Source organism: Ambystoma mexicanum, chromosome 12 (genome assembly GCF_040938575.1).
Source record: "Ambystoma mexicanum isolate Mex_15411 chromosome 12, UKY_AmexF1_1, whole genome shotgun sequence".
In the NCBI taxonomy this organism is placed as follows: domain Eukaryota; kingdom Metazoa; phylum Chordata; class Amphibia; order Caudata; family Ambystomatidae; genus Ambystoma; species Ambystoma mexicanum.
Genome location: NC_090936.1, coordinates 650,766,181 through 650,793,138, shown reverse-complemented (window position 1 = coordinate 650,793,138; position 26,958 = coordinate 650,766,181). Strand labels below are relative to the sequence as shown.

The 26,958-nt window shown below is 41.0% G+C and overlaps 1 protein-coding gene across 1 annotated transcript in view; it reads right to left on the bottom strand.

The window, feature by feature from the left end:
* Positions 1 to 26,958, bottom strand: part of CDHR3 (cadherin related family member 3) — a 642,490-nt gene that overhangs the window by 537,066 nt on the left and 78,466 nt on the right. Inside the window, exons 3-7 of the mRNA XM_069630086.1 lie at positions 17,707 to 17,875; positions 17,278 to 17,369; positions 14,618 to 14,712; positions 14,421 to 14,525; positions 10,129 to 10,277 (exon numbers count right to left, since the gene is read on the bottom strand). Of these exons, the coding sequence (XP_069486187.1) occupies positions 10,129 to 10,277; positions 14,421 to 14,525; positions 14,618 to 14,712; positions 17,278 to 17,369; positions 17,707 to 17,875 (610 nt within the window). The remainder of the gene's footprint in view (positions 1 to 10,128; positions 10,278 to 14,420; positions 14,526 to 14,617; positions 14,713 to 17,277; positions 17,370 to 17,706; positions 17,876 to 26,958) is intronic.

Sequence of the window (26,958 nt, the reverse complement as noted above, 5' to 3'; positions counted from 1 at the left end):
AGCAGGGGAGCCAGCACACAACCTTGCTTGATTCTGTAATGAAACTCATGGTGACAACAGTAAGACAAACACAAGTGATCACAGTTCAAAGGTGTTTATTAAACTGTATAAATGGGTGCGAAAAATGCCTAACCTAAACCTAAATCTAAGATTGGAGCAAGCTATGACCATCAAATAATAATAAGACAGTCCTAGTGGCATCTTGTTAAATTAAAAGGGCCTATACAAAAAAAAAAAAAAAAATGCCAGTCCTTATCGCTAAGTCAAAATAGTGTGGGATAATGTTCACCAGAAAAGAAAGAAATGTTCACAAAATGATAAGTCAAGATGATATAATTGGATCTCCCTTCCTCAGGTTTTTAGCACGGGACAAGGCGGGACTCTCGAGCACAGCAAACTCCTGGGCTTCTTCAGCACGAGTCTGCAGCTCGTTTCCAAATATCAGGGCCTACCGTGGCCAAGTCTCTTTTACACCAAGTCTCTTGCCTTAGAGGGCCTAATGCACAATAAACAAGTTCCTTTCAGTAATCTTCTTCTCGGGCGATTCCCTTCCACCCGTGGATCCCCCTCAACCAGGCTTTTTTGAGACTTTGGCTTCCCTCAGTCGGGTTCACATTTGCCAGTTTCACACAGTTCACTTATTCTTAAATGCTTTGCAGGATTCACTTCCCTTAGCTTTTTCTAGCCCCCAGTCAGGCTTTCCACATTTATCATTCATACGTCATTTCCCTCAGCCGGGCGCACATGCCTGTTTCACATGTCAAAACTGGTAGTGGGTTAAGAACTGTACAAGGGATTTTGGCTCGACCCTTGTATGACCACCTTTATTCTGATCTTTCCTATGGGCGCTTGTTACTATAATGTTCACAAGGAAGGGGGAGACCGGCTTGAGTCTTTCGAATGGGACACCAACATGGCGCCGGACCACTCTGCAGCTGGTCTTTTCCCCAGAGCTTTAAAAGTTCACTAGCATACAAGTTATTTGTTCATAACAAGTTGCCATTTGCAACCTTTTCTCAACAACGTCCGGTTTATTATCGATTCTCCCTCTGACTCACCGGCTGTGCTGTGCTCCTTGTCTGTTGTCTCTGGAGTCAAGGATGGTACCACGGTAGCAAGCACACCTCCCCGCCTTGGTTGTTAGTGCGGGAGGGTCCTGTGCACCGTTTAAGACATCTGTCATGCCACACGTCAGCTGTAGTTCCTGGTCTTATGATTTTGTTCACAAAAGCTTTGCAGGCTTGGGTCGAAAAGGGCAAGGGTCTCGCTGTCTTTCTTCTCGGTTTTAACTGCTGTCCTGGAATAGATTCCTCCTTGTGTGGTTGTCCTTGCTCAAAGTGTGCTCTCGTGCTCTGCCATTTAGCCTTGTGGGGAAGGGAAAGGGCTGTGAGGTGTGTGTAGTTATTGGCAATTGCCTGACTCTGCCTGACTCTTGTGTTGGGACACGTCAGGTAAATGGCTCTGGTGTTAGTCCGTTATCTTTCACAGTGTAAGAAAGTTGGAAAAGGGGGGGGGTAAAGCTTCTAAATATCCTACGGGGTAGGATGGGGAAAAGGTGTTGTAAGGAAGGGGGTACTGAGTCTCGCCTGTTGGTGTCCCAATTCTACTCCCTGAAGACCCCCATCCAGGTGATCCTCGCAACTGGTCCACCCCCAAGGAACTGGATCCAATAGCGATGGCCGTGTCCTGGCCACCTGGATGGCAGATCTCTGGGGACTAGCGGGTGAGACACCTTCAGATTTGTCACAACTGCCCTGCTAATCTGTATAGATGGCGTCATCTGCGCCTCATTGCTCAAGCGAACCCTTGCCGGTCCGATAGCACAGCGAGTAGAGCGCTCGCTTTGACATCTGTGCAGAACCTGCTGACGCAGGTTCGAATCCCGGCAGGGCCAAACTCAGCCTTTCATACTTCTGAGGTCGATAAATGAGCACCACACACCGTGGGTAATAATAAGCAGCGCTCAGATACCTGAGGGTTTGTAGCGCTATATAAATGCTAAATTATTATTATTATTATAAATTCTTATTATTAAATTCTTATTATTTATTAAATTATTATTATAATCCGCATTAGTGAAGCCCCACGTTGGGCGCCATTTGTGAGGAAGTACTACAAATCTACCATTGGCCTAGCCCCTAGTGGGCAACCATGTATCAGTCTTAGACAATCTCCTAGGGGGTGTGGATCACTATGCCCCCCCTGGTCTTGTATCTCAGGGCCTTTGTGCACTGTGTTACTCCTAGATTACTCCTATGGACACACTAACATAAGACACAAAGAAAACACATGCATCGATTCAACAATAGAACACTTTTATCTATACATAGCAATGCATGATGCAAACACTACTATAATGCAAATCTCAAATTTGCACCTTTTATGCTTTTGATGCAAATCTACCAAGCAATACAATAACTATAAGTCTTGCAGGCTTTTAATGCAAGCAATCTAATAGCCACACCATTCCTCTCCATTCCACACCATACTTCACACTTTCTCTCTAAGACAAACCCTGTCTGATTACCCCATCTATCATGTCAGCCAAAGCCCTGTGTGAGAGTCTGCTCTAATTCCCCATGCACGTGTCTTATTCAGCAATGTTCCCCTTCTTTTCTCTGTTTTGCTATGTCTCTCCTCTCCCGCTAACTCTGCAACCAGCCAGTCAGTCAGGGCCAGGCCTCTCTCTGCCAGATCCCTGCCAGATCTCATCAGCTCTGCTCAGAATGCTTCCCCAATGCTCCCTCGATCTCAGAGTCATCAAAACGTCTCTCGATCTCTCAATCTCTCAGAGAGCAGCACCATCCAAAACTCCATCTCCAACAACTAGAAACTCCCAAAGCCTCACCTCTCATTATACTGTTCAATGACATATCCATATCCATGGTTACACTTGTTCTCTCTCTGCTATAATTCCTCTCTTTCGGTCTGTCAGCAATCCTAAATATGAGCAGTGCCTAAAAGTCTGTCATGCATGTCTTTTACTTTTCAATCACTGCGTGTTTTGGTCATCATGACATTTTCTACATATCTATACCATGGCCTTCTTCTGTCTGTCTTATCATCTCCTCATATTTCTCCATTCACTCCATCTCTCCTTCTGCCTGTCTCTCTGTGCAAATCTCTCCCTCCATGGTGCTGCCTACCCCCACCTTCCTCTGTCTGCAAAGCACCAGCCCAGGCGGATAAAGCCAGCTTCTCTGTGTCTCTACTAAGGCAAAGGCGACCTCTTATCAACCAAACTGTTTACGCATTCCTATACACTAACTCACAACAAATTCCTGCACTCCGCGGAACGAACAGCTTCTGAATGGCTTCCGAGCAGCTAAATCCTCTATCTAGCATTTACTCTTTCTCTCGCAAACGCAAGCGCCATCTATAATGCCTCAATGCATAGTCTAAGTGCACACCCAATGCGTGGTGTCTCTAGATGCATACATAATACATGACAACATATCTCTACATGTGTCTACACATGTCTCTAAATGGCACTTCAAATATAACAGGCCTCATTCTATAGCAAATTGCAAATGCATACAAAGTGGCAAAATAATGTGGATAGTCTAATGATATCACTATTTCATGTCACTACTAATCAGTACTAATCAGAATTTATGATGGATAACGAATCCCTATATGGGTAATGATTCTCTAACAATGGGTAATGATTTTGTAATGATAACAAACCAGGCTTCTCCATACTATCAGGTTTCACAGGGTCAGTGGCAGCGCGATATACATTATTATAAATAAACCTGGTTAAGACATGTTCATTACTCCATTTAATGACAAGGGGCGTAGGTTTCTCATGATCTCAGTTTTAGGTGCAGATCTTATGATTTACTGATCCTGGGGAACTTGACCTGAGGGCTATGGATGAACGGATAAGATTAGCAGAAGATTGCAGCTTCCAACGCATGAGTTTTGCATGTGTAAATGTGAGAAAAATCAGGTAAGACATCGATTTCTTTTTCTGATCGATCGAAACATGCTAAAAAATACATGCCTTATCCATTGGGTCAATAACATTTCTGAGAGAACTTCCCATTTAACTTTCTTCTGTCGAGATTAGTGTCAAGCCATAACAACCAATTTAGATGCATTAATTATGATCTCTCTTTCTTTCCAAAAATGGGTCACCAATTCAAGTTGTTTTTTAAGGTCAAATAGTGTTCCAGAGAAAACAACGGCAACATAGATGTGAAAAGAAAAATGCAGATTTTCCTCTTAATAATTTTCAGGGCATCAGCACACAAATTCAATACCCTGACACCTAAATCATTGATGTGAATGAGAAAAAATAAAAGGCGCTATGACAATCACTGTTGAACACTGCAGGGAATGGTTCAGTTTCATCACCACCTTCACAGTAACGCACTAGCACAATGTTATTTCCGTAAAGTCTTCTAATTGGGTTTAAAATTTCTATTGGGGCCCTCATGTTCTCTAAACCATCCCAAATATTCTTACAATCAACTATCAATATCAATTTCAAAAGCAATAAAAGTAATATATATACAAATTCCTTTTTAAAATGGCATATTTACTAATAGTAAACAAACTAAAAAGTCTGGTCTATTGTACTCAGCCCTTTTCTGAATCCCGCCTGAACATCTGCTAGAAGAGTCTTCCAAGTAACCTGACAAAATGTTTCCATAGACCTGAGATAAACGGTCAATGAAATTGGTCTGTAGTTGCTGGGGGAAGGATTTCCCCTTTTCTAATAATGTGAACTTCTCCTGCTGGTTTCCAATTATTTGGTTTCCAATTCTTTGAAACGTAGTTTGCCTTGTACATTTTGCTAGAGATGGTTAAAAAAGTGACTCAAATACAGGCCTCCACCTTAAATAATTCAATCAGTAATGTATCTCCTCCCATGGCCATACCTGATTTCTGTGCAAGCAGGGCTTTGTAAACAATAGGCTCATTCATAATCAAAGTTGCTCTAGGCTCCACGTGTTCACCATATAATCCACTATTGGAGCTATAACTAGTCTTATAAGTTTCACTGTTATAGCAATAGCAAACATCACCAGTTAGAGTGGGATACAATTCCAGGCAATTCAGTTTGTCTATCCTCAAATATTTGTCTATTAGGTGCCACAAATTGCTATGATCTTTACTAATGGATGTATGCCTTAATGTGTCCCATTTCTTTATCCCATTTTCTAGTTTCTTTCAGCTGAAATTCTTACAAGAGCTACTTAACACTGGGATGTAATGTTTCTCTGTGGTAGATTGTATTGTCTTCAGTAGATCTTGTATGGTCAGGTGACACTCTGTGATACCAAGAGTCCCCCTGTACAATTTGGTCCTCATCTGCCTTTATCCCTTTTTCGATACTTCGTGTCTTCTTCCTAGGTCCCACTACCCTAACCTTTTCTGTTTTTCTATCTTCAGTCCCAATCCCTAAATCTTGGTGGAAGACTGTCTGCTCACTCATAGCCCTTCTGTCCTCTTCACCCTCCAGATCGCTTCTGCAGTTATTTCTAATGGCATCTACCAGCAAGTACGCTTTTATGTACTACCTGCCTGTAGACCTTGTGGTTGGTTCCCCTGTGGCTGGGGTTATCCCTTTCCCATTCTGCAGGCTACCTCCCAATGCTGCCCATACTGCTTTGCCTCTTCCTGCAAGCTCACGGATACCAGGTGAACACCTCGCATCAAACAAACTAACAGGACCTGACACTTAAAGATGCCATGGAGTTCTACATGTGGGCCGCCTGTTGATTATTGTATAGATAACATGCCCTTTCCTTCCAATCAAGGAGCATATAGGAGGGGTGAAATAAGAATCCAGGATGACAATGTCCCCATATCTGGGTATACTACAGACACATTGCAGAATTTACACTGATATGTGATTTCCATTTCAAGAAGAAAAGGTATAGAAACAAAAGCAAGGCAGAAGAGGGAAAAACAATGGATTCCAAATAATTAAAACAAGAGCAAAAGCAACAAATTGTAGCCTACTGTGCTTAGCCTGGTTATGTCCTATAGCTGTTGAGTCGGAACTAGGTAGGATATAAACCCATTATCCCTATATAATATGAAAGGAAGCAGGCATTCCTAGATCCGACAGACCAATGCTCACAGGTTGCTTTCAAATTCGATATTGTTTCCAACTTGTGGTTTGTCGTCACTGCATACCCCAAATATTTGTTTTTTTAAACCAAGGTTCGCCTTCAACAAACTAAGACAAATGTCTATGTTCAAACAAATACTACTGTTAACAAATGCCTCATTTAACAAACAAGAGATAAATATCTTTAGTCTATATGTGCATAGGTTTCGAGCTACCACACTTCAAGGTATAGATTTATCAAAATGCTATGTTCACATGCATGCAATGAAATAGGTTTGAAAACTTGACCCTAAAGCATCTTTATAAACCCTTTGAAATAATCCAAATGAAAAAGCTAAATACTAGAAAAAGAAAAACGTGCCAAATACTGAACAATCGTATAGCAATCCCAGAATATCAAGATCAATGTGATGAGCAAAGTGGGTTTATTACAGTTGCAAGACTGACAGCATCCCAGGATGAACCCATTCAGGGCATCTGAAATAGAAGATACTCCTGTCACTATAAAGAGTACAGTCATAATATTAAAATGATATGCATCATATGGTTGAATTTCCTACACCTAATGGTACACTATTCCCCACTTTAAAAGTCAATTATGTTGTGTGGTTTGATTCGGTTTTTCAGGGGATGCCCCCCCCTTGTAATTAGCAAATGTTCTCCTCCTGTCTCTTTGTGTGTGCATATATGTACTTTATTGCCTAATGATGAGTGAATCTCTTTATCAAATTAGCGTTTTAGTGGAATGCATTTTGCCCTTAATACAAATATGGCCATAAAACAAACACAAAGGCTTTAGGCGCTTTCGTCTGTAAGTGGGGTTGGTGTTCCGATTAACCGGAACAAATACACACTGTGCACTTTATTGGGAGCATCAGAATTTTCACAATTATTTGTGATTGTTGAAAATGTATGCTATGTTGCTCTGTATATAGTGTCTAATATTGAAAGATTAACTGCATTGTTAGTCTAAGGTGTTGCATTCTGCACTCTATCCCAGAGCACACTTTATTAAATATCGTGTGCAAATGGCAAATGCAACACGATGTTCACATCAGCACACAACAGAGGTTGCGATTGTATGTTGTCCTCATGTTGGTAACCTATTGGAAGATGCCTGGATATAATGCCCAAATGAGCTGGAACATGTATGCACTATGCACTCTATTGAGAGCACCAGGAACTTTACAACAAGCTGTGACTGTTTAAAATTAACTGTTCAACATTGATCGTTTAACCGTAATGCTGCTTTAAGGAATTGCACCATGCACTTCATTTCAGAGCATTTGATACTTTATTAGATGTTATTCCCTGCAAAAACAATATGTTGCTCAACAGGCTACACAATTTGGGTTTAAATTACATGACATCATCATGCTTATACTTTATCTTGATTTATTTTAGGCATTTTGCCTAAACATCTCAAAATCCCGGAACGATAGATATTTATTACCTACAAAGCATTGAGCATTAGTGAGGGATAAAATCATAGCTCAAAATATGAGGGGGCATATGTGTTTTTTGTCGATATATGATGGAATATTGTATCCCTATCAGTGTGACAATTCAATTAATATGAATGCTACATTCTATTCTTGCATTCTTCTTCCACCACAGAAACATTTCCAAAATGGCGTCTGCATTCGACTGTATATATAATAGAGTACACAGCCCTCATTCAATCAGCTATGGGCAAAAACATCAAGAAGGGCTAAAGCACAAAAAAACAAAAACGGAAAGAAGGACAACAGGAAAAGGAAACCATGGAGTATTTTATGCATTACTGTGTACCAGAAGTATTTTATGCATTACTGTGTACATTTTAAAATGTACTTGATCAAGTAGCAGGTGCACTACAAAATCGTTGTACCATGTTTCTTTCTTTTGTTTGACTGCATGTCTGATTAAAACTGAAGATCTTATGGGTGATTTTGGAGTCTGGCAACTTTATTTTTGAGTTTCTTCTTCCAGTGTGTGCCATTCGTTTAGTCTCTCCAGGAGAGGATGGCACACACAAAAGTCAGACGCCAGTAGATAACTTCTTCAAATCCAATCACCAAAGAAAAAGACGTGAAATTCTTCAAATGCCCAGTTTTTTATGGCATCAGCTTTCCGAGAAAAGCACGGTACAATGCGTTTTGCAGCGCTCCCGCTGCTTGTTCATGTACAAGAAAAGTTTGTCAGACAGTACCAATGTATATACACACAATTACAGTCTCTATGGTTCTCTTGTCTTCTTGTCCTTTCTCTTTTTTTACTCTTTTTACTCATACGGGTCCCAATGCATTAGTTCGAAACTGGGGAAATATGCTGGCCATTTTGTAATGGATGCCACTACAGCATTACATGCATTCTGTGGTGCAAACAAACTATGATAATGAATGTAAACTATACAGCTACTGAAAGATGTTGACTACGATTGTCGCAAATATGAAATTCAGTACTTTCTTTGCACTCACTCTTAAATTGAGGTGAAGCAACGTTATGTGGCAAAAGGCAAGCATTACTGAAATGCTTAAACAGGCTTAACGTGTGTATAGCGCTAATGCCGTTAAGCAAATTATCCGACTCGCAAAAGGCTACGCTTTTACCTCATGCACAATGCTTATTGCATGTAATCGGAAAGCTGCCATTGCCGATCACAAGTTCAAATGAGTTGCGGTATAGCAGTGAATTCCCTGAATTAAAGGTGCTGGGTGCAAATAAATAGAGACAAAATGCAGTATGGCAAAGGTTACCTTCAATAAAGTGACACACACACGCACACTCCATTTTAGTACAGTTTTTGCAAGCCTAACTAAGAAGTTACACTAAACAATCATTGTATACTTGATTATCAGATTATCAGAAACAGAAAAACCCTGTTCCTTGTCAAAATAGTTTGGCCATCTTTTTTACACGAGTATTGGAAACTAAAGAAGGACCATTTTCTCCCCAAAATAATGGATGTCCATCGGGAACTAACAGTCTAGCCCTACCTGCCCTTCATGCCCCTCACACCTATAGGTCACTGAGCACCTGACAAATTCAAAACCTAAGAACATTCTAAAAACAAGCACAAGGCCTTCTGGCACAAATATAAATCCTTAGTCCCTTTACAGTATCAACTTCCAGTAAATGTGTCATAGGATGACTTCCTGCTGCATCAATTCCTGCTTAGGGGTACAGACACCCCTCTAACCAGGACTGCTTGATCATGTTTATGAGCAGCCTATTGTCCTTACCAGTACCAGCCACTCTAGGCGATCCCATGGGTGGCGGCTGCTGAACAGTTTTAATTTTTTAAAATGTACATGCCAAAAGATCCATGGAAAGAACAAGCAGCAGTAAAGCCTACAGAGGAAGGGGTATTAACAAATCAGCAAAAAGAAAACCTAAGGGGTTCAGGGCCGTGAAGTCATAGTGGGTGCAGTCAATTGTAAACTATAGATAACATTTAACTTTAATGTATTTCCCATTTTGCACCACAGTGCTCAAGTTAAAAATATTCCTAGCTTGTCTTTGTTGCATAGTTCACAATCGGCTTGTCCCTTTGATTGTCAAATCTTTTAACAGGAGCATCTGTTTGAAACACACATGTCTTGCATGTTCAGAGAGAGCATTGGTTTCAAATATGTGTATATATGAAATGTGGTGAAATAAGGCCGCAATTTAGAAAGAGTATGCAGATCTCGAATTTGAAAGCAGTAAGCTCTGTGCATGGCTCAATATGATCTTGGAATTGCTGCTTGCTTTTATATTAAAACAGTAATTAATAATATTAACAAGGAAAGGGAGTCAATGGAGGACTGAAAATGATTGATCAAGGAAGCAGAAGGAATGGAACCAGAGGAAATGGTAAAGGTAAATGAGAAAACAAAATAGCTTAATCTTGGCATATTATCACCAGAAAAGGATGGTAGCAAACAATTCAATTTGTTTTGAAGTATGGGATTAGTGTAGGATCCCTCCTTAAATAACATGCAACATTTTTTTTAAATGCAAAATCATATGCAACCTGCGAGGACACCAACATAGAATGGGATGGATTCAATTGGTCTTACTCGGATTTATGGTGAAGTACACATTTGGAGTTTTTATGCTGTAGACCAGGCTGCCTAAAAAGCCAACAGAATCTGGATCCTGGGCGGTCACATTTGCAACAATAGTTCCTGGGTTCTGTTCTTCTGGAATGTTGTAAACAGTTTGTGTTCTAAAACCCAGAATGGAACAAAAAATGAATTAGCAATGTATACCTCTGGTAAGAATTAGGTATACTTTTTGGCGACATATGCAGAATAATCCAAATGTTCATAAAATATACAAAATTACTTTCAACAAATCAAGTTCACTCATTTATTTGCAGTTTTCATCAATTTTGAATGTGAGTTTATGTGTTAGCCGAAATGTAACTTTAGAACTTCACAGATGGCCAAAACAAAGGCCTCTCATTACTATGAAGTAGAGCCAAGTTGCAGCCCCAACCGTCTGCTGTAAATATATGCAGATGATAAAAATCATAGGAAATATTACTAGAACTCTCAGTAGAACACAATGGTCATGATGCAGTCATCAGGAACTTTCCTGTGACTTAGCTATGTGGATCAATGCTGGTCTGGTGACATTGTTTTCTTATGGGCCTTTAAGTTCAGTAAGTACAACACAATTTTAATTTCATTGCAAGTGATCAAAGTGAGAATAAACCATTAACTGGATTGGACATTAGAAAAGAAGCTTTGGGAAAGTGACCTAAACCCAGTGTGATGCTCCAATTAGAGAACACCTATGAAAGAATAATTGCATCAATAACCATACTTAACCCACTAAAGAATAAAGATTTTGCCAGTTTTGCACAGGGTGCATATATTGATTCGAGTTAAACAATGACGGAAGGAGTAATTGGGTGGGTGTTTGATTATGGATGGATGGCTAGATGAGCATGTGGGCGATTATGGATGGATTGTGTGAATCAGCAAATGGATGGTGAGTCGGTGGACAGATGGATAAATAGCTGAATGGATGGAGAAGTTGGAAGAGCAAGTGAATGAATGGCCAGAAGGCAAGTGGATGGGAAATTGGGTGGATAGGGAGGAGTTTGATTGAGCAGATAGGTTGATGAAATAGTGGGTTGCCTATGTGTGGGTGGATGTATGGCTATGAGAGTGGAATAGTTGGCGAGTGGACAAGTGAGTGGAGAAAATAATTCATAGATGGATGGCTGAAGTGGGGGGTTCTGCGGATTGGTATGATTGGGCAAATGAGGGGACTGATGTTTGGGTGGATGGACGATTAGTGCCTGGGTGAGTGGATTACTGAAAGGAAGGGTGCCCCACCTGGACATGTCTTTGCATCCCTTCATCATGTTACAAAATGGATTCAAGTGGTTGCACAAGGAAGCTTGCAATGTACAATTCACATCAGGCATGGCGATATCTGTATAAACAGACCGTGCTCCTTCTGTGCTGCAACCAAAACATTTGCAGGAGAGTATGGGGGTGGCGACAGTGGCTTGACAGTCACAACAGTGACGGGGTTTTTGGGTGAAGGGGCAACTCCCTTCCCAGGTCCCACTACCCCCATGATAGAGAAAGAACAGATAGTTTGTGGCTCCAACTATAGTGAACTGGGTGTATGAGGAATGGGGCGTGCCCACCATGACATTGATGAATGGTTGAGTTTGTGAGTAAAACAATGGGTTAACGTATAGAGTCAGTGGATGGATGACCAAATGAATGGTTAGGGGAGTGAGCAGATGAAAAGGAGTGTGGACCAAGGGACAGATGGGTGAGTCGATGGACAGGAGAGATGGAATATTGGCCGAATGTGTACGTGAGGGGATGATAGGGGGTTGTCTGAATGGACAGATGAGTGAGTGGCGAATCAAGGAATGGAAGGTTGAGTAAGTAGATAGGTGGATAGCTGTTTGAGTGGGTGGTTGAGTTGTGTGAAGCAGTGGAAAGTGAGTGAAGGGAAGAATGGGTGAGTAGGCAGATTTGAGAGGATGGATGAGTGAGTGGATGCATTGAAGGATATGTTGGTTGTTAAATAAGTAAGCAGAATGGATAAGTGTTAAGAGTGGGTGGGAGGACGATAGAGTGGATAGATGAGTGATGTGGATGGGTAAGAGTGGGTGGGAGGACGATAGAGTGGATAGATGAGTGATGTGGATGGGTAAACTGAGATGGATGGATATGGAGTGAATGGATAATCAGATGGATGATTGGGTCAATGAATGATTGAGCTCACAGGGGAGTGCTAGACATGTGGGAAATTAAAAAGGTACAATGCATGCATAACCAAATTCTATGGAGTGCATGGAAACATACGCAGAAATAATCTACAAAAATTAGGAACAGAAGTAATTTACCTGCAACCTTTTAAAATCCATACACAATATCCCATCTCCTAAAATATACTGACAAAAGATTTCACAAAGCAAGCAGCTACTCATTCTAACCTAACTCATTAAAAAGTGGAATCACCCGAATTTTCAGGTGGAATATGACCGAACCAGAGACATTTCTGGCGGTTGAGTTATGAACATTCATCTATGAGGGACCCATAGGGGAGGAATGTACGCAGTGCCCTGCAGGTCTCTGCAACGAAATAATCACCAGGGCATCTCTTAATGAAACAATAAGACCTGTACTAGAGCTTTAGGTTCTTTTTCTATTCATACATCGGTTTGATAACCGCCCCAGAATAGATCTGGGATTTTATACAATATCTCTTGTCTGGGGCCACTCACCTCTTTCTAGCATGGAGAGAGGCGCATTAGCAAGAGGGTTTCTTCTATTTCGTGAGCGTTCTAGCCAGACCTGGAAATCACACGTGCATGATCGGCAGACCATGAGAACGTGCAGTATTTCACCTGATGAGTTAAGTGTGGTGTGGGCAGGGAGTACAGCCGTTCCTGTACTCTGGTAAAACCCCACACTCTAATCACCCAATATCATGTACCTACTTGTATAGGTTAGCCTTATCTTGCATATCGTCAATGTATTTAGCTATATTTGAAATTAGGCTATTACTGCGGGGTAGCCATATTCTGCATATGGTCTAATCGTATAGCTCGGCCTTATGCTCCCTGCTGCGCCCTGTGGTAGGCATTGTGTAATATCTGTATCGTGTTGGGTTCTGCTCCCAGAGATGGATTTCTGGGGGTAAAAATGTGTTGCACTCAGATGGATTGTTGGGGTGGGAAATGTATTGTACTGTTGGGATGGTAAATGTACTGCTAACTAACCAACCATACTAAAAAATAAATTTTTTAAAAGAAAATCACCATTCTGCATACTCACCCTCAAACTGTGAACTAAACACAACCATACCTCTACCGCACCACAAACTGCGCACACTTCACAACACCAAACCCAAAATAAAACCAAACCATACACAATCATAGCTCAACACATGACGGCTAACAACTGAAAACGAACCAATGTTCAGTGACTGGTTTCTCCGAACTGAAGCTGCCAACAGCACATCAAAGCTCTCTTGCTCTTCTCTCCCTCAACCCCACTAAGAAACATCCTCAACCCACTTCCATCGCAGACGCGCCAGAGCGCCAAGACACCATGCAAGTGGTAACAGTGCGCAGTACAGGACCTCTTAAAATGTAACATTATGGGCCTCATCAAGAGTTGGGCGGTAACGCCGGCGCTAATAGCGCTGGCGCTATCTGCCCTACCGCCAAATCCACCGGCGCTATTAGCGCCGGGTCACGGGTTTGGCGGATTCCAATTCCCCATTGAGCCCATTCGGGAATGCCCCATTCCCCATTGGGCTCAATGGGGAAATTTCGTGCTCATACGGCCGGCGGATTTCCCGCCGGCAGTATGAGCACAACTTTTCGGCGGATTTCCCACCAGCTCAGAGCTGGGGAGAAATCCGCCGAAGCCCTGATTTGGCGGACCCTTCAATCCAGCGGTAACAGCGCTACCGCCGGATTTAAGGGTTACCGCCAAACTCGTGACGCGGCCCTATATCTAGCACTTATTGCAAAATGCCAAATATAGAAGAAATGCTGCGCAAAAAAAAGATATTATTTCTAAAGGGGTCAAGCTAGAGCTAGAAATAGTACTTTGCATCTTCAACGAGCCAGCCCACAATTGAATATGCTCGATTACTACGTTTGGCGGATAATACCTGCAAGGACCTATAATTTTACCACACATTTGTAAGTGGATATCGGAGCGCGATGTGACCTGCAAATATTGTATACGGTAAATGTATGATCTGTTGACAATACACATTTGCTCTCATGTAGTTAGCTCGATCTTTGAGATATGCAAGAATAACAAATCTTACAGGGCCAATTTTTTTTTTAAGACGCTACTTTTTATTGTTCACTTACGTGGTAAAGTATGGAAATTCATCATTGATATTGTTGATATTGATAATCAAGGTTCCATTGACAAACAATCCCTGGGGGTCTGACACTCCGATATTTAATGTATAGCTATGGAAAATAATGAAAGGGCAATTAATACAGCATGTTGTGAGTTTTATGGACAGAATGGGTTGCAACAAATATTTAAGTATACATCTTACCTGTGTGGATCAGTTTCATAATTAAGCACCTTAGTCGGGGAAACGGAACCAGTTGTGGATACAGAGAATGGGGCTGAAGCAGGGGCCAGGGAGTACTGAAAGAAAACAAATGCACATGTAAGGTGTTGTAAAATCACGTGACCTTTATAGAACTAGTGATGGGCAGTATTTGGTTTAAGGAAACGTTCCAACGTGTTGCCAATTGAAAAACAAAAGGTCCACTACAAACTGTGCAAATTAACACATGCAAATCACTGACACATTCTATACATTAATAAGAAGAGTTCTAGTATAGCGCTAAATGCGATATTTCTCCCACTTGGAAGTGTTGTAATAGCAAGTTGTTTATTACACATTTAATGGTATTCAATTTATTGACCTCGGCGGGATATAGTGCTGTGCGGTTATAGGTCAAAGTTTCGAATGGAAATGGTCGAATGCCAAAAGGATCGAGTCAATTGCACCGAAAAAAAGGGTCGATTTTTGGGGGGGGGCGTTCCCCCCGCCAAACCACCGTTTTTCTTGTAAAAAACACTTTTTATCTATACAAAAGCCCCCAAAAAAAAAATACATGTAAAAAAAATATTCAACCCTTTTGTTTTCGGGCCTATTGACTCGATCCTTTTGGCATTCGAGCGTTTGCATTCGAAACTTTAACTGGACACCGTGCTGTGCTGTCTCTGCCTTATGATTCTAACTTGGGAAGTGCAGACGTGGTACTTAATGAAGAAAGCACTCAACTTGTGAGCTAGCCACATGGACGATTAGCTCTTTATGTGCACAGTTTCTCTTAATTATTTATAGTTCTCTTAATTATTTATAGATCAGCACATTCCCTATTCGCCAGAGATTCAATAACCTATTTGCACCATTAGTTGAATATGCTTTTCTATTTTAATTGTACTGTAATTGTCATGTTGTCTCTTTCAAGAATGGCAACCCTCACGCGGTAGCGGGATACTGCCATAATTTCTAAACATTTTATTTGCAGCACAGTGATTGTAAGTAACTGACCTAATTAGTGATAGACTTCCATTTTCGGACATTTAAGTAGTAACACTTTGAAACCAACAGCATGATGAATTCTGAGCAACAAACAAAACGATTTAGGGACCGAAAAAATAATGCTATTGGGGAAAAGCTGGGTGGTAGAACAAGTAAGCGCACTGCATGTTTAATGTTATGCTCTTTCAAACTCTTGCACCTCCCCTCCACTTCCAGCAGCAAACAGAAGGCTGCAAAACGGGAAAGCGCGGCATCGCAGGTTTGAATATCTTCATGCCACATTGTCACATTGACGTCTTCGTGACGATGGGGGGCGGGCGGAGGGAAGGCAAGGGAAGTGACGCCCCCGGGAGTTCTGTATGAAGAGGGAAATAAAGTGGACGTTTGTTGAGAGCTCCGTGTCTGCCTTTTCATTCCTGCGACACCGCAGGCCTGCTGCGCGCCAGTGTCGCTACACACATCTTCAGGATTTTAACTGTTTATGACGAGGGATGATGAGTCTTTAGGAGGTGGGAAAATTTTGAAGGGGTAAACTGGTGTGTGGAGAAGGTGTATACATAAAACGGAGATCTGGCTTGTATACTGCTGATTTTTGTATTTGGATCTTTTACTGTTTATGGAATTGTGGGTCGGCCATCTAGCATTCGATTTATTCCAACTCCTTACTCATCTATGTATCTTCGGTTAGTGTTGGTGTGAACTTCTCTACAAGTCGACTACAATGAATGCAACCAAGGTAAATAAATGTGCCCCATTGCTGCGAGTATGTACAATTCAAATAAAAAAAGATGTGGAACTTACAAGAAAACATGGTAGCTGTAAATGTTTGGGAGACGAACAGGACCAGCAACCATGTATTCCTGTAGGTCCCACATTTTAGTCGATTTCATAGAAGTTCAGACCGGGAGCTGACCCAAGATACCCAAATGTGTAATGATGAAGTAGCCAACCCATTGGCAGAACTCTCCCTCACTCTACCAATAGTCCAGAGATAACTTAGGAATGTATTTTATTATTTATTCAGCTGAAATCCATTGGTGAAATGCATAATCGTCTGAAATCCATTGTTGAAATGACAGGAAGATAATCACCTGTGTTCACAAGATATTGCACAGGCATTAACAACTGAAGTATGGTTTACATTTGACATTCTCTGGTCCCAAGGAAGACCATACAAATTTACTTTTGTATGTTTCTGTTCTATTTAAGTTTATCTCATTTTGTTTTTGAACTTTATGTCAAGCTGCATGTCTGTTTTCTTAAGTGTTATTATTTGTCTTTCACAATACGCTTGAATGTGTGGATGTACGTTTTAACTTGAATTGTATAAATTGATATTATAGGGGAAATTCTGGATGTATGTCTCACTATGTTTGATCAATGTGTCCCGCCGCTACATTTCTTCCACCAGTACCAATGCCTGCTTCTTCCTGAGATCACACATTCGGTTTGCTCACCCTGCTTACAATTTTAGGACATTACTGCCATGTTTTCTGGATATTTTGTCTTTTAGATACAAGGGGTGTTACTGAACTGTAAGGGGATGGGGCCCTCTTGGCCAAATTCCTTGACAACCGCAGTCTCAGAATTCTTCTTAACTGAAACAAAACTGCATAAAAGATGGCATTTAGTATTGTCATGTCATTCAAACATACCCTGAGTGTACTTTTTGTGCTTTCAGGATCCGAGGCCTGAATTTGGTACACCATTCCAACAGCAGTTCCTTCATTGATATAAATGACTACATCTGTGGATAGTTTTAAAGAGAAATGGTAGAAACTGTTATTAGTAACTGTGATACGAGTTATATCATGAAAAGAAAAACGTTTTTGGGAAAAGGAGACTTTCACAAAGCTGAAAAACAGACATGAAGATCGCAACCGATTAAATGGCTGATATCTAGACGGGAGATACCTTGCTCATGATAGAAACAGCAACTGCTGAAATAATGCGTGCAGGTCTACCCTAAGCAAGGTTTGCAAGCATGCAAAATCGTCCTCGACTTGTTTTACAGTGAGAACCCAAATCTCCAACTCCCTCTTCTGTTAGGTTTTCGCTGGTTTGTTGATTGGCCTCAAACGTACCTTGGGTCTGCATGTTATCCAGAAATATTGGAGGTTCATTAACATCGAGAAGCTGAATCGACAGTATCTTAAGATCTGTAAAGCCGTTGGTATCCTTTGCATAGATCTGCAAGTTAAAACTGTTGGGTGCAGTTTCATAATCGAGAGTTGGATTTCCAGTGGTAACGACCTGAAAAGCAATTTGCCACAGTTATTTTGCTATTTGAACAGCATTATCAGAGAAAAATGCTACAACTCAACTAAATGATTGTTCTCACATGAAGAGGAGAGTGGTAGGAGGAGGTAACATCAGAGGATAGAGGTAGGTTGTAGAAAGAGAGGGAGTTATTGCAGGGAAAGAGCAGGAAGATGAAGGAGTGGAATTGGAGGGAATAAAGTGAACAGAAGATGGGAGGAGAAGAGAGACACATTGGGAGAGGAACATCAGGGTATGAGATGATGAGGTCAAAGTGGGGCCCAGGTGTCTGTAAGGCACATCCCTACAAATCCTTAAGAACCATCTGCCAGGTAGTATTTAGATATTAAAAGGTTAATAGGCGCCACATACTAACCAGGGAAGTCAGGACACCTGGGATAGGGTGGCAGCCTCTTAAATTAGATAAGATCCAGGGACCGCCATTAGAGCCCTGTCCAAGACTTCAATAAGACCCCTGAACAATCTCTGGGAGTTGGTGAATTCTTTTGGCCATCTGTGACAGTTTATTTTAAAGAAAGACTGTAAACATTTTACATTTTTTACATGTCAAATGGTTTGTAGCAACAAACCTTAACACACATCACAAAATTCATAATACAAGATATTAAAACATTACATAAATAATTAGCACTTTACAACTTCACTACAAAACACCAAGACATACAATGTCTATATTTATAAAACGAACTTGATACTAAAATCCATCATTTAATACAATCCCAAGTTCATAACTATAAGAAAATTATACATTACAATGCCGACACTTAGGACTTTCAATGTCAAAGTTTTACCGCCGTAGGTAGCATATCCAGACGAAAGCTCATTATAATAATTGTGAATTTCCAGAAAGGGAATATTGTCAAAAAATGTGATGGGGAACCCGAGATCGAAAGCACTTCATCAAGTTTGTTTACGTTTATATATGTTTTATAATTTCTTACTTTCCATTTTCTGCTTGCAACTAAATGTGTCCCCAAAGGGCCCATCTACACTGGTGCCCATACTCGGCCACTGTTCTTCACAATCTTGTCTATTGGCTGTGCAACATTTTACATTTTTTTTGTCTAACAATTCAAATATCAACATCATCCAGGGGTTTACTAATGTATCACTCAGCTTTATATGTTTCCAAAGCAATTTGGCATCTAGAGATACCAATCCAAGTTCATATTTTAGACAGGCCACCGGCGTGGCCTTTGGGAGTCCCAATACACTCCTCCACAATATACCTTTAAAGACATCAAAATCAAAACCGCCCACAAGATGACATACCTCTAAACCACAGGTCAACATGGGGATAATTTTGGCCTCCTAAAACTACAGGCACTAGCTGTAGTAGCAAAAACATTTACTACCTTATTATGAAAGATGTCCCTAAGAGTAACTTCTTATTCATTCTTTTAAGAATATGGAAGCCTAAATACTTTATTTCCATGACCTCCTCTGATGTTTCCTCATTTAGCTTCCAATTCGATTTTCCCAATTTGCTCCCGGCTTTAAATACTAGCACCTTCGATTCTGATGCATTAATAGTAAGATCGTTAATCATTGTATATTGTTCAAACAATCTTATTAGCCGATTCATTCCCACTATAGAGGTATCAAAGATCAGAATGTCGCCAGCATAGGTTAGCCAATATATCTTTTGTGCATAAACCATAGGGGAAATGAAAGTAGATCTTGCAAGAAAATCTATTAAGTCTGCTAGGTATAAATTAAACAAATATGGTGCAATAATGCACCCATGTCAGAGACCATCAGATGTTTTAATTTCCCGGGTAGTATTTGCCTTCTGACTCAACCTTACCCGTAATGAAGTATTGCTATGAATAGCTACCAAAATGTTCTACAAACAACTAGGTATACCCCAATTCTGCAGCATAATCCAAAGCGAAATCTGATTGACTTTATCGAACGCGAAAGATAAGTAGAAGCTTACCGCGTAGAGTGCAGGTGATTTTCTATGGCAAGCAATTTGTTGTACTATATACACTGTAGTAGCTGTACCCAGGTTTTCTCAAAATCCCATTTGATATGGTTTGAGGATTCCCTGACAACTGTTCTAAATAATACAAATAACACATCTAACCAGAACACTTTATCCACTTTCAAAACTAGAACCAATTGGATCCTGAGGCTCTACAGCCGCTGCACTTCTTTATTATACCTACTATATCCTCTCCATCAAAATCAAAATCCCAATTTGCAGCAGTGTTTACATTTACTTTTTTTTAAACGTTATTTAACACAGTAGCAGGCAGGTTACCTCAAACACATCTTCTAGACAAGTGAATTACAACAGTGCATCACGTAAGCATCAGTTTTCTGTAGCAGTTTCAAAAGTCAAATAACACAGTATTGATTAGTATACATCGTCACATATTTTACTGTTCCCCGTTTGTTCTCAGTAGGTAATCTCAAAACAGGCCCCTTTGGTTTGCATCTGGGCACAATCATTGAAATATAGCCTTCATCCCTCTCGTTAGCATAAGTTAATTCTCTAAGCCATTCAGTTACATAGGGGATCGTTCTGGATTTCCAATATTTCAGTATACATTTTCTGGTGATCAAGCATCCCAGATTAAAGAGTCGACAGATTTTTACTGTTAGCTTCCCAATATCTCCCAGCAGTTATTTAGGGGGTAAATGTATGGGGGTATTTCAGTGATGTTGAATGGGACATCTGCTACTTCTAACCAGAAACGGGTAATCTGCGGGCAGTTCCAGTACATGTGGAGGGAATCCGCAGTATGGGATAAATTAACCCACTCAGCTGTGCTTTACTACATCACTTTGCTGCAGTGGTGCAAGAAACAGCAAAATGGCTGCGCTGACTCCTATGCCTGCCCGGATCTCTAAACTGCATTTTTGCAACAACCAGAAAATGGCTGCACCACCCTGCCACACACATTTCAGGTGGGGTGGAACAGAGTACTCACTGCAGGAACGTGCCAGTGTACTCTGCAACATTTAACATGGCGTGAAGTGAAAGCGGCAGCATTACTTTGCGGAAAACCCAAAATGCCTCTTTAAAATGACACATTTTTCAACCTTTAAAAGTGCTGCTTTGGGCTAAACTCATACAGTCCTTATAAACCACTGATTAAAAAGGCCCTGCAATGTCCAGGATCATCCATTGTGTCTCAGCAGAACGGGCCAAATTCTTGAATGACAGCTTCTGTCAAAAGTATCTTTGAAAAATCAACCACAGGCTTTGTTTTAATTTTACACCGGAAATGTGTCCATTTGCTTTCAAAAGTATCTAAAAATCAGCTGTCAGAGAAAGACTCTAAATAGATGCCTGTTTATATGTATCCATGCTGCAAAACAACTCCAGCACTCAAGAAAAGAACTATAGCTGCATAAAGTGTGTATTTGCTGGAGATGAAACCCGAATTTAAAGAAATAGTAAAATGTGCTTTTTCTGACTGAAGAGAGAAAATCACCTATTTAAAAGTAAAGTGTTGTGTGAAGGCCTGCTTACTTAGCAACGTAAAAGGATTTGTTGCTGGTAAAAGTACACCTATAAACTGTTTTGATTCTACAGGTTTATGTCAAGATGTAAAATGAGAAAATAAAAGCTAAAACTCATAGGCTAAGTTGGCAAGCTATATAAAAAAAACTTGCTCTGCCAGTTGCTAGCCTTGAGAAAGGGTGACACCTCATAAATATTTGGGACAAGAAGGCACTAATTGCCAGCTTGGAAGACTTGGAATGCACCAGGACAAAGAAACTTCACAAGCTCATCAGGCATTAGTCTTTGCTCCAGGCTGGGACAATAGCAGGCTGAGACTCTCACCTGTCAAGTGTGAGGGGCAATAAAACCTTCAGTCAAGAGAGAAGCCCCTCATCCTGCTTCAAAGGAAATTACAATTGAGAGCAGTTGGAGGAAAGAAAACAAAACTGATCAAGTGACAATGGACTTCCTTTTGGTTTTAAAGGCTAGTTTGCAACTGAACTTTAAAGACACTTAACTTTGCAGCAAGAATTAGAAAAAATATGAAAAGTTTGTAGTTCTAAATCTAATTTGATGCTCTTTCTTTGAAAACTTGGTAGAGCTCATTACTGCATAAGAAACAGAAGTTATAAGAAATGACAGATTACGGGGAAAGTATTGATGTTGGGAACATAACATTTTGTACATACACCCCTGGGGTGAATGCTCATCTGTGTACGAATTTGACGAATTTTAGGCCAAATGTTTCATGTTTAAAAATTGCCAAAATGTGTCAGCAAGGTGAAACCAGGTCCCACAGACTTGGGGTTTGGATTGAAATATGACACACAAAATATGTAACCTGTGTATTTGATTTTCTCAAAGGTTGCAACTGCATAAATATGTGTTTGTGTCAAAATTACATTTTGGTTCCAGTAGCTAGGGGAGGTTTTTAAACACTGTAAAAAATCACCCCATAAACATGACATCCTTTTTCTGTGATCCAATCAGCTGTGGGGAAGGCAGAAACGATGCTCTGGCCCAATCCTATTGTTAGGGGCGTGGGTAGTGAATCCTGCCCCTGCCATATACTGTAGTGATGTCATCTGGCATGATAAATAAGGGCCCCTGACAGCACACAGGGTACACGCCGATTCCGAATTTCTTCCCGAATTCCTGCGTGGCGCCCGGATCCTGATTTCTTCATCCTGTTTGATCCTGATTCCAGATTTTCATTGCAAACCCAAGGCCTATGCATTGCTGTCCCCATTTTCAGTTAGGCCTCAAATTCTAAAAAAAAATCCCAAAAACTCAAGGGAAGCATCCTGATCCAGCCTGACTTGCTGCTACTAAATGCATGCCTGCTGCAAACTTGCCACCCTGCTGATCTGTAGTATCCAGTGACCAGAAGTGCCAGTCCAGTGACCAGAACGGCCCAGCTGATCCTGTCTCACCAGATTTGTCCAGCTGTCCTTTGTTAGACCAGATCCGTGTGGTGACCAGAACCCTTGACAGTCCAAAATCCCAAATTAAAGTGCACTATAAGTACTGATAGGAATCATAGAACACCATAGCATACCTTGCCTTGTCTTATCCCAATCTCTAAACCATCCCATCCTTGCCTTATTAACTTGGAACATTGTCAGAATCCTTATTGCAATCCTGTCCTCGATTTATCTTGCTTAGCGCCATTTCTTTAGTCATTTTTATCTTGTGTAAATCCTAAACTAAACTATCAATCCTATTTCGAGTGATCGGATTGGTTCCGCCAGGGCGGGCGCTGGGGATCCGGGGTTGAAGTCATGAATCAACTCTAGAGCTTACAGTATCCCTCTTTAGTATTCTAGCCTGGATGCTCTAGTATAGAGTAAAACTATAGTAAATATGTTCTTGTCCAAAATGAGTTTCTTTTCCGTTTTCACTACCTGATTTTTCTAAAAATGCCTCTCATTCTACATAAAATATCTCCCTCAGTTTAATAGCTAGAGACCTCATATTCAATTAAATTGATTATACCTAAGACCTACAGCTACACCCCAACCCAAAAACCACACTCAAAATCAGTGTATTGCACCCGTTTTCATTGAAAACCATTTTGTTAATTTTAGGTGGGAATCAACATTTTTCAAAGTTTTACAAGTGCTATTTTTATTCTAAATTATTTTCAACCTTCCATTCAAATTTGAATTGTTTGCTTTTGCTCAAACTATTGCTTATGACTGCCATTATCTTTCCAATGGTGCTCCCATACAGATGTGTACAGATTTAGGGATTTTTGCACACTTTCAGTGTTTTATTCAGCCATTTTCGAGTGTCATGTTCACATTGTAAGGTTTCAAATCTTTTTTCTCTCTTGTTTGGGGAGGGAAGGTTTGATTCAAGTTCTGTTTATTATTCCTCATTCCGGATTACCTGCTGCTTCCTTATATCTATTTAGAATTGCTTATTTGTGGGCTGAGGAATATTGCAGGGGGAAATTCTAACTTGAGTGCTACCTTTCCAAAAATTCAAAGTGTTTCTATTTCTCTGGTGTTTTCTATTTTGTGTTGCTAAAGAGTGAATTTAAGTGCATTACATACATTCCAGTTATTATCACCACATAGGTGATTGCTGCTCCATATTAAAAGTATATGTTTGATATGAATTTTAAATAAATATGACCTTTACCAACCAACCTGATCCATCGTGACCCGGGGTATTTGAAAAGGGGTGTGATATGAGTAGTGTCTCTCTCAAATATTGAACCTACATATGTAACATAATAAGCATTTTGGTTGTGCGCTGCATACTAGGCTGAGACCAGGATGTATCGCCCGATTGAAATACTTGCAGCCGCACCACTTTGCATGCACTCATCACTGACATCTGGTGCAAAATACGTGCAGGTGTGTAGTGTAATTGGTTAAGTATTTTAAATTGTATTAGTCTGAATCTTACATTTAGGGAGACCGCTTTTGTCAGGCGACACCAGTGTAGTCATTGCTCATCTTGTAATGTTATGCCCAGACCCCTTTCCCTTTGGCTACACTGATAGATATCTGGTTTGACATGCTTTATACAGTCTATAAACATGTCTCATGGGGTCTCTGCTGCCTACTAAAGTTTCTTCGGGCTCACAAATATTTGGATCTTGGGGGAACGAGGGCCACCGGCGATGGACCGCCATCCTTATTCTGAAATATTGAAATTATCTGATTGGGTTGTTGCCCAGCTTGGCCACAAATTCCTAGAGTGTGACAAATGTCCAGTCAGGGAACAGGCCATGTAAAGCCATCTCTTCCCTAACATCACAAATATTTTTGATGTCATCGTCGTATGTCTGGCGGAGTCCTGGCCAGTCCCATAAAAGAAAGTGATCGCAGTATGGTGCCGCCACACCTAGGCCCTCATTACAACCCAGGCGTTAAGGGTTTAACGGCGCCGTCGGCGCCGTTAACCCTTAACGCCTGATTACCATTTTAACGCCTGCTTTTAGCAGGCGTTAAAATGCAAGGCGCTAACCCGACTTGGTGCTAATTACGGCACCGTAATCTACGGTGCCGTAATTAGCGCCTTCCCCACTCCCATTATGCCCTATGGGGCAAAAATGGGAATGGGGAAGGGTAAATGGGGAATGGGGATTTACCGCCCCACTCACCTTGGAATGGGGCAGTAAATCCGCCATCCACCATGGTGTAAACAGAGTTTACACCATGGTGGTAAAGTAGGGAACTTACCGTCTGGGTTGTAATGAGGCCCCTAGTCTCTTAAACAGTTGTTTACCGTTGTGCAGACTGGGTCAAACGAGCATGAATCCTCATGGTGGTCAGCTAGAATTATTGACTTTAAATTCGAAGGTGAAGCACTATATGACTCCAGGGCTTGGTGTATTGGGGTATCATTGGTGGAGTACCAATGGCCTGCGTTTTGTGCTTGCGGGACGATTCAGACATTCCCTCCCATTTCAATCGTGGAACACCCGTACCCCATGTATATTTAATTGCCAGCGAGCACATTTCATCAAAGAATGCTCGTCCTGGTCACACAGGTACATTGCAGAAATAATATAGTAACTTGGAACCACTACCATTTTAAATAAGAGAGCCTACCATGTAATGACATTGGGAACTTTGCCCGTAGTTGTAATTTGGTTGCCAGTATGTCTAAATACATTTCATGGTTGTTGGCGAGCAGGGAGCGGTGTGAACGGGAGACCAATATGCCCAGGTATTTGAATTTATGTGGGACCCATCTAAATCCCATCAAGTCTGTCAGGATATGTGGTGTGTTGGTCAGCTGGAATAGTTCTGATTTTTCTTCATTAATTGGATAGCCGGAATGTGTTGTAAATTTACAAACCTCCTCCATCACTGGGGCCATATTCTGTTCCGGGTTGCGGATATATAAAAGTGTATCATCAGCGTATAGGGATATAATCTGTGGTGGCCCCACATATGAAGACCCCTATGTCTGTGTTTATCCCACATTATTCGGGCAAGAGGTTCAAACGTCAACGCAAAAAGCAATGGGGACAATGGGCAGCCCTGCCTTGTTCTGCGTCCCATATAGAAGGTGGGTGAGAACATGCCGTTGGTACGGACTCTAGCGGGTGGTTTAATGTACAATAGCCATATGAATTCTATTAAATGATCCCCCAGTTGCATCTGGCACATGACTGCGAAGAGAAACTGCCAAGAAACAGTCAAAAGTTTTTTTTGCAGCAAGTGAGACTGTCACAGCTCTGGCCTTGGGGTTTATTTGGGCCATAATACAGAAAAAGTCTACGTAGATTAAGTGCTGTAGAGCGCCCGGAGATAAAACCAGATTGGTCTGGATGCCCATCTGGATGCACCAACGTTGACATGTAGGCAGGATATGGGTGGATAAATTGTTTGCGAACATTGTTGTGTCTGTATTAATCAGTGATAACAGTCTATAAGAGGCCATTTCAGACGCTGGTCTGTTAGGTTTTAGTAGTACCGTAATTACAGCCTCAGAGAATGTAGGTGGTAGTTGACCGATCTGCAGGGACTCTTCCCAGACCTTCAGTAATTTAGGTGCCATGATTTGTCAAACTTCCTTATACAGTTTGATTCCTATCCGATCAGGGCCTGGAGGAAAAGGCCATTATTGCATCTGTAATTTCTTCAAGTGTGAAAAGCTGATTGAGTGTTGATTTTGACTCAGGAGTGAGGAATGGGAGAGAAATCTCGTCTAAATAACATGACAGGTCAATGTTGGCAAATTCATCAGCATTAGTGGATAGGGTTTCATAGTATGTGTGGATTCTCTTCATGTGTAGTTAGTATGTTGCCTGTCTGCCCTTTAATCCCAGTGATGTGTTGTGTCCCTTTTTCTCCCCGGATCACACCAACCAAGAAGCGGCCCGGTCTATCTTCTTCCTCGTATCGCCTTGGCTGGGTGGGCTGATTCATCAGGTGTACCTCTGAATTTCAGTAAGTTCCCTTTAATAAGTTCCAGCAGTGCTCTATTATGTGTAGTGCCATATTCATTTTCAAGTTACCTCAAGTCTATTTCTAGCATTCCCAATTCTCTTCTCGGTTCTTTCAAATTTCCGAGAGTCATTAAAATCATTTCTCCCCTTGTCATACCTTGAATGTTTCCCAGGCAGTAGAATAAT